This window comes from Halichoerus grypus, chromosome 7, assembly GCF_964656455.1.
Source record: "Halichoerus grypus chromosome 7, mHalGry1.hap1.1, whole genome shotgun sequence".
Lineage (NCBI taxonomy): Eukaryota > Metazoa > Chordata > Mammalia > Carnivora > Phocidae > Halichoerus > Halichoerus grypus.
The window spans coordinates 113,285,354-113,298,185 of NC_135718.1; the positions used below are offsets into that span (position 1 = coordinate 113,285,354).

General features: G+C 39.9%; 1 protein-coding gene across 1 annotated transcript in view; it reads right to left on the reverse strand.

The window, feature by feature from the left end:
- Positions 1 to 587: 587 nt before the first annotated feature.
- The window catches only part of RGSL1 (regulator of G protein signaling like 1), a 69,875-nt gene continuing 57,630 nt past the window's right edge, over positions 588 to 12,832 (reverse strand). The window contains exons 13-17 of the mRNA XM_036078641.2: positions 9,921 to 10,095; positions 6,449 to 6,587; positions 6,093 to 6,217; positions 2,772 to 2,881; positions 588 to 1,001 (exon numbers count right to left, since the gene is read on the reverse strand). Of these exons, the coding sequence (XP_035934534.2) occupies positions 883 to 1,001; positions 2,772 to 2,881; positions 6,093 to 6,217; positions 6,449 to 6,587; positions 9,921 to 10,095 (668 nt within the window). The 3' untranslated portion in view covers positions 588 to 882. The remainder of the gene's footprint in view (positions 1,002 to 2,771; positions 2,882 to 6,092; positions 6,218 to 6,448; positions 6,588 to 9,920; positions 10,096 to 12,832) is intronic.

The window sequence follows — 12,832 nt, forward strand, 5'->3', positions numbered from 1 at the left end:
GAGACCTGGTTTGAATGCTGCAAAACTTTTGGTCTTAGGAGACATTTTATCTGGATGCAAAGGTCATGATGCCAACCCCATAGACCCAGGGAAGTAACATAAGGAGATTAAGCCAGATGAACACTAGAATCACAGAACTTTAGGGCTGTTTGGACCCTATGGATCATGGGCAATATTCCATAGTGTCCTTCCCCATTAAGCAATGAGGGGACATATGCAAATGGGCAGAAGAGGCAAGCTGGCATTTTATGTCTATAAGCAGTAGAGAGAAGCAGTATCTCCAACCTGGAAATAGAAGTGAACAATTGGTATAGAAAAAAAAAAAAAGCTTGTCAGGAGAGACCATGTGGAAACCAAGGCGACTTTAATACTTGGAAGTGGGATTAACTCCTTGAGGCTGAAGATGGGGGAGAAAAAGGATATAACATGGCTCAAATATGGGAGGCTAGGACAAGAGTGTTTATTACAGGGATAAGACGATCAGTAGCAGGCACTTCCAGGAAGCAGGAGGTATGGGGTAGAGGTCCTGTTCAAGCCAGCAGGTGCTCTCAGAGGGAGGGGAAAATAACAATTGGGACGTTATGATTGTGTCCTCACAAAGATCACACACCACACGCAGAGAAGCCAGCAGAGATACAGAGAAACTTAAGGCACCTGCCTTCAAGGGGCTATAAAAGAATTAGGAAGATACAATTATTCAGATGAGAGCTGTGCACAGAGCCCCAGAAAGACAGTCAGGAGACCTGCTTCTCATCCCATCTCTGCCACTCACATGCTGTGTGGTTTGGAGCAAATCGCTTCACATTCTGGGGACCTCAGTCTCCTTGTGGTCAATAAGGAGATTGGCCAAACTGGATTAGAGTCACCATCTAAGTAGTTAGATCAGTGGGATTCCAACTCCAACTCACAATTTTGGACTGGACTTGTTACTACTTCTCGCTGTTGAGGCCGAAACCACTCAACACCTCTGAGTAAGGTGAATCTTAAGATGGCATGGTCTCCTGGAGAAGAAGGAGAGGGAGTATTAAAATCCCTTATAACACCCAACAAAATAAATGTTTATATGTAAGCAAGGAAGTTCTTGATAATATTCCCTGGAGTATAGGTTGTTAATGATAGACATTATCTAAATCCAGACCTCTGTATTTGAGGTCAGGGTTCTGGGGTGGAAAGAGGAGAAGCAAGATGCTCAAGGTCCCTCAGCTCATACACAGTGACTCTTCAGGCCAGGGACCCAAGTGCCCTGACCCCTTAATTTAGGGCATCCCGTTACCCTCTTCCAATTTCAGACACCAGAAAAGATTTGGGGATTTACTTCCCTGGAGCTCAGCAATAGGAAATGAGCCAAAGGTGGAAGCTCTTTGGTTGCCACTAAGGGACATGTTCTTGCTCTTCTGAGTATCATTTGCCCACCCTGCCTGCTCACCCCCCTTTCCTTTCCCTCTTATTATGCCCCACCTCCACCCCTCCACCCTCACCCCAAATAAGCCCTTTGTACCCCCAGGGACACTTTTCCCCACATACTGCAAAGACTGCTGATTTCTGTCTACTGATATGACATTTTACAAGGCAGAGACAAGGATAATGAGCAACATTCATTGACCATTGGGCCGCTGTAGCCAGGGAGGTAGAGGATTTATTTCCTACTTAAGTGAGGAACCTCTCAGAGGGGCAGGAACTTAGCTCTACAACCAGCCAGAGCTGCTTCTCCCACTGTTCATGCAAGCTAGGGATGGGTTAAGTTTCAAAGGCCTCATTTGTATTCCCCAAAGGGGGTGGGATACTTGTTTGTGAGGAGGCTGGAAGGGGGGCAGGGTTAAGTATCTGTAAAAATGGACATGAGAACTGCATAGGTTTGAGCTAAAACCATGGAATATTCAGTTCTCACAGGACAATTCTCTGGTGTCTTTAAGACTCCTGTCTTATCTCCAAATTTTGTTCTGATGCTGGTACTGTTTTCAGACTCACAGACCTGTTCTCTTTGGTTCTCAGAACGTTCCACTGCAGTGACATCCAGCCTTGCCCTCTCAAGGCATTGCTCTGTGCACCCTCCTCCCTCTCTTTAAAATTTCCTTTTGCTTAAGTATTGATTTCAGTGCAGATATTAAGAAAGGGATTGAGTTCAACTGCTCTGCTAAGAAAACATATGTCTGTATATGTTTTCAAACATATCTATTTGCTTATTTATAAATATATTAATAATATACAACATATGAATAACATATTAAGAATATATTAATAATAAATATGTAAATCTCTCATAATCACAGCATACAGAGATAATCCTATTAATTTATTTCTGAAATTTTCCCATGCTCTCATAAAAATTATATAATGCATAAAGATATATATATAATGACCACATAAAAATCATACCCTACATCCACTTTTTAATTTTCTCACAACACTATAAAACAGATGCTTTTCAAATGGTAGGATTTCTGGAGATAGTTGGAACAGGGGGCTTCTTAAATAGCAGTAAAGCAAGTCACCACCTCCATTTACCCACCACATGGACCATGACCTACATCCTGAGGCTACTGACAGGTACTGCTGGGGAGTGTGGTACATGGGTGGGGTACCCTTTTGCTGGTACTGATATTAACAGATAAAACACACTTTAATGCTTCTCTGAGAGTGAAGTTAATGAGATGCCCACCCCTCCAGGAAATATCCTCTATGAAGTCTTAAGTTGGTCCTTTGGACCCTTGCTTTCCCTTCATGAGTCTCATTTGCTAGAGAATAGGGCTATAGGTCATGGTAGAGCTTACCTCCACTCCAAGGAGAATACTTGTGCACGGGCTTAGGAGAAGTTTGTTTATCCTTGTATGTCTTCCCCCTGTACTGGAAGTAAGAGCGGGTTGCCTTCCAGGAACAAAACCTGTGAGAAGATTGGCTTCTGGTCACATGGAGAAAGCTACCAGCTGAGGAGGCTGGAACACTGAGCATAGGGCAACTGGGTCAAGACCACTCCTCACAGAGAGTGGAGTGTCCAGTAGAGAAGAGGAAAGATTTGGCCTTGGAGTTCTGCCTGTCAGGGGCCCTTCTTCTGAGCCCTCTCTGTGTCTAGGCCTAGCTCCACTGAGGACCTGGTATGGACAGTATGTTGGGATTCCCTTCTGGAACCAGTGACTGGAGTCTGTAAAGAATCTGCTATATCCAGGTCTGAGGAGGAGTCAATCTCTCTGATGCTTGCTTGAGCATCAGACTATGAGCTCCCCACTTAACTTCACCTGGTGCAGCCAGAGCGTCTGACTGGTTTCCTCCCAGGTCCCAATCCCTGGTTTTATCCTGTCCCTTACTGAAGGTCGTGACCCTGTCATCACATTCCCAGCAGCCCTTTCCCTGGAGTAGACCCCTGCTCCTCACATGAACTTGCATTGATATACCCACTGCAACCTGAGAACTGTTGCTCCCTGGAATCGCTCACAACACTCTTCATCTCTTCCTCCCTGGCCCCTAACGCCTTGCTGTCCCTGAGCCTACCCTTGCATTGGACCCCTTGGAGGTTGGTCTTGGCTAAGATTGGATTTATTTTCTATCCTGCCTTTGCTCTGATGGTCTTAACGGGGTGCCCTCTTTCCCTTCTCCAAGGGGCATTCTATTTGATCACAGTTGGTTTCTCTCATTCCACTTGCTATAATGGGTCTCCCTCCCATCATGGAGCTCCCAGTGTGCCACAATGCATTCTTTATGGTGTTTAAGAAAATAAGAGACCTGGTTTCTAATCCTGGTTTTACCACTTCCAAGTGATCCTAGGTGTCTCTTACCCCTTTTGAACCTCAATTCACTCATCTATAAAATAGGGATAATAACACTTTGCCTCACCCACCTCATAGGGCTGTTGAGAGGTTCATCTGGGATAACATATGTAGACACAGTTTGTGCAATATAACACTCTTTATATAGGAGTATATAGGAAAGTAAGTGAAGAACCAGTTGTATAAAGATTAGGGATTCAAAGCCTCCCTGAAGCACTCCTATACTTCCTAAATAGGTATGAGGCAGTGCTGAGCACTGATTCAAGCCAGAAGCAGCATGCATTTCTCAGGGGTTTCTGATCCTCTAGAAAGTTTCAGGACAAATTTCTATTTAATCCTGATTGGTAGAACTAGAATCAAGTCTAGACTTGGTGCTAGATAACAATTGGTGTTCAAAGGATAAACCGGTTATCTTGAACCTTGATTTTTAATTCTTTCAATCCTGTATTAAATAATTTATTATCGTAGAGATTTTATTTTTTTTAAATGGAACTGAGTTATATTTATTTATTTATTTTCTTCCAAATTTTTATTTAAATTCTAATTAGCTAACTTATAGTGTAATATTGGTTTCAGGAGTAGAATTTAGTAATTCATCACTTACATATAATACCCAGTGCTCATCATAACAAGTGCTCTCCTTAATATCAATCACTTATTTAGCCCATCCCCCACCCACTTCCTTCCATCAACCCTCAGTTTGTTCCCTATCATTAAGAGTCTCTTATGGTTTGCCTCCCCTCTCTCCTTCTCTCTTTTTTTCCCCTTCCCAAACATTCATCTGTTTTATTTCCTAAATTCCACATATGAGTGAAATCACATGGTATTTGTCTTTCTCCGACTTATTTTGCTTAGCATAATACACTCTAGCTCCATCCACGTTGTTGCAAATGACATGATTTCATTCTTTTTGATGGCTTAGTAGTGTTCCATTGCATATATATACCACATCTTCTTTATCCATTCATTAATTGATGGACACTTGGGCTCTTTCCTAGTTTGGCTGTTGTTGATCATGCTGCTATAAACATTGGGGTGCATGTATCCCTTTACATCTGTATTTTTGTATCCTTTGGGTAAATACCTAGTAGTTCAATTGCTGGGTTGTAGGGTAGTTCTAGTTATCATAGAGATTTTAAAATAAAGGTTGGAGATTGGTAAGCAACCTTTATCCTTCTCTTCTAATAAAGTAACATTTATGCATGTATGTGTATGTGGGGGGGAGGGCGTCCCCTAAGAGCTGGAATCACATCATAATCTAAATATCCTAATTAGCCCTGTCTTGGAACATTTCAGCCGGTTGTCCTCTGGTCACTGTCATACAGGGCACTGTCATTCACTATGGGGAAGGTGTAAGCTGGTGCTACAGTGCACTATAAGAGTAAATAACCATCTGGGAGAACCTGGGCCAGTGTCTCAATCCAAACCTTGACAGGCTAGGTTAGAAACCAGTGAGCCACAGGTTGCATTTGTCCTGCAGATATTTTGTTTGTTTCATTTTTGCTCTTTGGCCTTCATAATTTCCTCACCATGTTTTAGTTTTGAGTTAGTTGCCACATTTGCCACTTTAACATTGGGAGATATGACATAAAAACCTAAATTTCTGGGGCACCTGGGTGGCTCAGTTGGTTGAGTGATGGACTCTTGGTTTTGGCTCAGGTCATGATCTCATGGGTCATGAGATGGATCCCGGTGTCTGGCTCTGTGCCCAGCGGGGAGTCTGCTTGAAGATTCTCTCCCTCTCCACCTCCCTGCACTCGCTCTCTCTCTCTCAAATAAATAAGTCTTTAACAACAAAAGAAACTCCTAAATTTCTAAGCTCCTCTTGAAAATGGAAGTATCTAGCAACTGTGCCTCTAATGGTAATTATGGGATTTGGACATAACAGAGTAAAACTCTTCTGTCTTACTGTCTGAGTGAAGCTCCTTAAGCACAAGTACAGTTGTGTTAACCTTGACAGAATTTCTTCCCAGGTAGCTATGGTCCATACTCATTCTTACGTGAGGAACCTATGCCTAAGAAAACTAACATCTTAAAAAAAAAAAAGGAAAAAAAGAAAAAGAAAATTAACATCCTTTTTCCAAACAAGCACAGGGGAGGTGGGGGTCTGGCACTCTGATCCTCAGTCTTAATTGGCCTTCCATCCTCTGATTCAGTTTCAGTGTGGGAGTGTGAGGGATGGAGTGTATCAAGTAGGATAAGAATACACCATTGTAGTTCCCAACAGACTGGGAACTGTGAAGCAGAGGGCTAGAAGAAGACAGAAGACTCTCTAGAAAGTCAAATGTGTTTTCCTGCCCTCATGGTCCTTGGGCAAGGGGAAATAGTTACCTTTTCCAGAAGTACATAATGACAGGGAAGAGAGACATGATAGTCCCGTGGAAGATGTTCCGATCTAGGTGGCCCTCTGTAATGGCAGCAAGGATGGCATCCTTCTGGGATTCAGAGATGTTCACCTACCCATAGAGTGGGAGCCTGTTACTGGCAGATGCTCCAGGGAAGGCAGAAAACCTCTCTTGACCCCCAGGACTTATAAGACCACCCCCTCCCCAGAAGGCAGCAGCTTTTCATGCAACTGCTAGATAAAGGACATCTGGTTGACCCAAGACTTAGGAGGTGCTTTCAGAGTTCTTGTGGGAGAAATGCTTCTTGGCAAAAGCCCAGAGAGGAGTGGGAATCCCCTTTACCCTCAGCCTTGGAGGGATTTCAGAATGCAGGTAGAGCTTTAGGATGATGTTAATTTTGGACCTCATTAGGACCACGTCATTCTCGTTGTATGCCCGGTTGGCTTGCAGCACCTGAGCTGAACTCACCAAATCATTAAATCTAAAAAGAAGCAGTAAGTAGGAAATCAGCAAGGAGAAGATAAAAGCAGCAGCTAAATAGGGCAGCCAGCCCAGACCCATTTCTGACCTAAAAATGACAGGGCCAATCCTGGGTCAGGTTGCAACTTAATTCATTCAATCATAATGCCTCCATAGGCAAATACAAATTGAGCACCTACCACATGTCAGGTAATATGCTAAGTACTTCTTCAAGTGTATTTCTTTACCATAAACTCCCTTATGCATCTCATCCTGCCTCCATCCTGACCTCTGTACCAGTTTTGCCTCTGAAGACTTTAAGGGCTAAGGGTTATCTTGCTCTTTCTTTCCTCTCCTGTGCTGATGCTCTCACAATTACAACCACTCTTTGAAGCTGCATATTACTTAATTTTTTTATTACAGTAAAATATATGCAATATAAAATTTACCAGTTTAACCATTTTTAAATGTACAGTCAGTGGCATTAAGTACATTGACTTTGTTGTGCAACCATCAACACAATCCATCTCCAGAACTTTTTTCATCTTCCCCAGCTGAAACTCTATGCCATTAAACAATAACTCTCTATTCTTCCCATATCCCAGCCTCTGGCAATTACCTTCTGTCTCCTAGCAACATATTCTTTTACTAACCATCAGATACCTGTCAGTTATACCTTATCTTGATTTAAGTACACAGTTTATTTCTCTCAGGCCTCTTTAAATCTTAACCATTTAAACTTTTCCTAAGAGTAGAATACCAAGATTTTCCCATTATAAGCTTGTTTTGCATATCCACTTATTTATTCCATCAGTGGACATTTAAAAGGGTTTACTCTGTGCCAGGTGCAGTTCCAGAGCAGGGATTCAGCAGTGAACATGGTAAACAAAGTCTTGCTTTTGTTTTTAGTTGTCTAAATGCACTTCTTGCATCTATCATCCTACTTCTTAACTCTCATTTGTGTTTTGTCTGCCATCCAGATTGGTTTGCAGGATCTTAGAGAATAGAGAGCATGTCTTTTGTATCTCCAATGTCAAATCCAGTGCCCAAGCAATCAGTAAGCATTTGTGAAACTGAGCTAAATGCTTCACTGGGGTGCAGTGGAGACCTCTTAACCAAATTCCCCTAACTAGTGTGCTGAATGACCAGGTGCTCTTCTGAAAACACACTGACTGATGCCTACGACATGCTCACTATATACACACTGGTTGTTCCTTCCGTAATATACTCTCACATGTTCCCAGTGAGTTGAGGCAGATATATACTGAGAATTAGTCATGTTTCTTCTCAAATATTTTTGTCTGTTGTACTTGTTACTGTAATTTGTAATTTATGAAAATTGATAAAATATGAACATAAAAGGAAAAGGTATTTGTTGTTTCTGTGAAAATAAATTTGAATGTATTGGAATGTTCCAGTAAAGGCAAGTTGCTTTTTAAAAAGTTGCTATTGAGTTAGGTATGACACAGCAATTTAAAACTTTGAAAAAACAAATATAAAAATCCAGAAGGATTAAATTGCCTTTAAATTCTCACTCCACTTTAAAAAGAGAAATTTTAGAATTAGCAGATAGCATTTTGGATATAGTTTATGCAAGAAAAATATGTGGATCTCCAGTTAGAGGAATGGCTTTGACTTTACATCAAAAGTTTGTCAGGTGAGTGAAAGTACATCAGTATGATTTAACATAATAATATCTCTTTAAGTATGAATGTTCCTCACAAAATTAAAAATAGATTTACCATATAATCCCACTGCTGGGTATTACCCAAAGAATATGAAAACACTAATTCAAAGAGATACATGCACCCCTATGTTTATTGTAGCATTATTTATAATGGCTAAATTATGGAAGCAGTTCATGTGTCCATTGACAGATTAATGAATAAAGAAAATGTGGTATATTTATACAATAGAATATTAGTCATAAAAAGAATGAAATCTTGCCATTTTCAACCACATGGATGGAGATAGAGGATATAATGCTAAGTGAAATGTCAGTCAGAGAAAGACAAATACCATATGATTTCACTCATATTTGGAATTTAAGAAACAAAACAAAGAAAAAAAAGAGACAAACCAAGAAACAGATTCTTAACTATAGAGAACAAACTGATGGTTACCAGAGGGGAGGTGGGTGGGGGGGATAGGTGAAATAGGTCATAAGAATATACTTATCATGATGAATACTGAATAATGTATAGAATTGTTTAATCAATATATTCTACACATGAAACTAATATAACACTGTATGTCAACTATACTGGAATTAAAATTTTAAAAAGCTAATCAACCAAAGGCAAGCAAAAACAGTAATAATAATGATACACAATGAGTGAAGTAATATAGAGGATTGAATAACCTGTATGTATGTACAGGAGACTTCCAAATTATATCAACTTAAATATCATTTATGCATCTCTATCTTTATTTTTAAATTAGTTTAGAACTTTTAACAGTTCTCAAAAAAAAAAAAAAAAGAAAGAAAGAAAGCCCACCACATTCTAAAACATAGACTCATAAGCCATTCTACTTTAGTACATAAGATACCTAACATAGTACATCATTTCTATGGGGGAAATGTATTCCAAATTTCAAGTCAGTATTTCAGGAACATGCCCTTCCTGATAATGGCAAAGATGTTCCCACTGATGAGGACAGAGAAAGAAGTAGAGACTCATTTCTCTTAGAGTCACTTGTTTCTATCTGCAAATGTTCAAGAAAATTTTAAGTCAATTCTCTCTTTCAGATGTGCTAGACTCGTGTTCCCAACTGTGCTGCACATCAGAATCACACGAGCAGCTTATTAAAGTACCAGTTCCCAGGCTCTACACTGGAACAGTGAAATCCAAATCTCTGGGACCTTGGCGTTGGCAGTATTCACAAGCCCCCAGTGACCCTGATGTGTACCAGTGTTGAGAACCATTGACTAACTCCTATACCCCAGTATGACTGTTTTGCAAGTTCAGGCCCTGGGCTCACAAATCAGAGAGCTTTACACATGAGACACACGTGATTAAGAATATTTCTGAGTAGAGAGGTGCCTGGGTGGTTCAGTCACTTAAGCACCTGACTCTTGATTTTGGCTCAGTCATGATCTCAGGGTCGTGAGACTGAGCCCCGTGTTGGGCTCTATGCTGGGCATGGAGCCTGCTCAGGCTTCTCTCTCTCTCTCTCCTTCTGTCCGCCCCCCCCCCGCCCCGCCCAAAGAAATATTTCTAAGTAGAAACCGCACTAAACAACAGGTAAGAATAATCTGACCCAGACCAGAAAGATGTTTTGCTCTATATATTTCACCAAAGCTGTAATGGTACTAATCAGGGAAAGCCATGATAGGGAGAGTTGGGAAACTTACTTCTCCATTTCAGAAAAAAAATACAAATCATTGATTGCAAAGTTGACAATGATAATTCTGTGGCCAAATATACGGCGCTTCATAAGTGTTATATCACCATTCTCAAGGTCTGCATTCCGGACGTTTGTGGCATATGCGGTTGGGCGTCCTGATACATTTGGTGATGTGGAGAAATCTGAGAGAGAAAGAGGAAGGAATTAAAATCTAGTTTGATGAAGTCACTCTTAAACTTGAAGCCTTTGACTTGGGCATAACTAAAATGAAGAAAGGAAACTGTGGACCCATCTTTGGGCCTATCCAAATCATGATTTCCTACCCTTGGGCTCAACGTTTTACTTTGACTTGAAGGACTGCTGAAAAAGCCATCTGCTCAGATGGTATGACCACACACACACACACACACACGCACACACACACACACACACACACACCCCCACAAATCAACCGAGTACCGAAAGGTGTTTTCCTGGTGCATGTCTCATAGAAATATAATTGCACTGTAGGTATGCTAATCCCTAACATTTCTGCAGAAACTGAATATGCAGATGTGACCTTCAAAATGGAGTCTGTGGTTCTGATGATGCTTAATCTAGGTTTATCAGGGAAGTAATTTAGAAGGAAACTGGGAAAGCAGCACAACAAAAAAGTCAAAACATCAAGAGTAAAGAAGTTTATTGAAACAGAGAGTAGGGCGGTAGAGTAGAAAACAGACAAATGAGTAAAGAAGAAGATAGAAGATTCAAGAAGGTTTGGATTGTGTTTCAGAAAAACAAGACACTTATTTTAGAAAGTTTCTTGACTAGGATATATACAAAGAAATCCATTTATAGGAATTTAGGGCTGCAAAGACAACAGTTTTAGGCTGTATCTGGCAAGTAAACCCTGGTTAATTGCCTGGCTGGGTTTAAGAAAATTGTCTAATCCAGCTCTAGAATTTACTATTCTTCCTATAAAAACCATTATTCTGGATATCTGTTCAGGAATCATTGATGTGCGTATGGTGCTTCCTATTGGTGTAAGTGGGATTCCTTTTGGAGAAGTGTTATATATAAAATGGGAGGGTACTACAACATTGAATAAATAGCTAGCACCTCTTATGTTCCAGACCCTGTGCTAGGTCCTAGGGTTACAGCATCAAATAAAGCAAAGTCTCCTCCTTCTTATCTTACAATCTCTCTTTATCTCTTAGACTTGAGTTCGAAGGGGAAAAAAAAAGTTTGAATAGTAGTGGAAGTTGGTATGATGATCAGGGATTTTAGGAAAAAAAGTGTGCTAAATCCACTCAAGAAATCTGGGAGCAGTGATATACTTGCAAACCAGCTCTGGTAGGGGTGGGGGAGACCTGATTGTGGTATTTGCTGATTTCTATAATAAATACTTCCACCATAGTTGATTTCAGCTATTGATGGTTCACAAAATGTCCTGAATATTTAACAGTGGACTCTCAACTGGGTTAAGATTGTCAGCTTGTTTTATTTTTTTAAAAGCAAGACCCAATTCTATGCTAGCTATAAGAACACTTTAAATGAAGGGCAGAAATAGGTTATAAGTAGAGGAACTGAAAAAGATAATACATGCGTGTTAACACTAATAAAAAGAAAGCTGGAGTGATTATCTTAATCTACAAGGTAGATTTCAGAGAAAAAAATATTACCAACGATAAAGTATTTTTTTGTAATGATAAATGGGTCAATTGATTGAAGGACATAACAATCCCAGAAAAGTCTAAATGATAGTGAAAGAAAACAGACCACTGGCAGGTAGATCTCCCACTGAGCTACAGAAGCACTCTTCTTGGGCTGTCTCATACAAAGCTAAGGATGTGGGAAGTTGAAGTAGGGTGAAATTAGACTTTCTACCATTCTGGGGCATAAGGGTTTGAACTAATTTTATTTAAAAGAAGAAACAAAAGAGCTAGAACTATTCAAAAATCCTAAATGTTTGTGAAGCAGTTCCTAAAACATATATACAAAAACTTTTGCAAATTAGAAAATATCATAATATTAAAATTAAAATTTCAAAAGAAAAATAGACAAAGGACATAAATAATTCAGAAAGGAATACGAATGACCAACAAATAAAGGTACTCAATTACTAAAGAAATATACATAAGAATGGCACATTAGTTTTCATTTACCAGACTGTCAGTTTTTAAGAAGTGCTTAATACCCCAGGTTGGTGACAATGTGGCACTTACTTATACTGTTGGTAAGAGTTTAATTAGTGTAATGTTTTTAAAGCGCTGAATTTTAACTATTTTTTTTAAGATTTTGTTTATTTATTTGACAGAGAGAGAGACAGCTAGAGAGGGAACACAAGCAGGGGGAGTGGGAGAGGGAGAAGCAGGCTTCCTGCCGAGCAGAGAGCCCAATACGGGGCTCGATCCCAGGACCCTGAGATCATGACCTGAGCCAAAGGCAGATGCTTAACAACTGAGCCACCCAGGTGCCCCTGAATTTTAACTATTTTTAACCATTTACCCATTTCTCCCATTTTAGGGAATTAATCTCATAGAAATACACGATTGCAAAATATGTATGTTTTGCAGCATTATTTGTTATACTGATAATTGAAACAACTCAAAAGTCATCAAGAGAGATGAAGGTGATGGGCATTGAGGAGGGCACTTGACATTATGAGCACTGGGTGTTATATGCAACTGATGAATCACTAAACTCTACCTCTGAAACTAATAATACACTATGTTAATTAATTGAATTTAAATTAAAAAAACTCAAAAAAATAAGAGATGAGATTTGTCATTATCAATTCCCCTAGTATTATCTCAGGCACTTTTGTCATTTCATTAATCTTACTTAATTAATCATAATCATTAATCTCCAGTCCAACTGGCCTGATTGCCATTCCTGCAATGTGCCATGCTCTTTCTTATTTTAGGATTCTATGCAGAC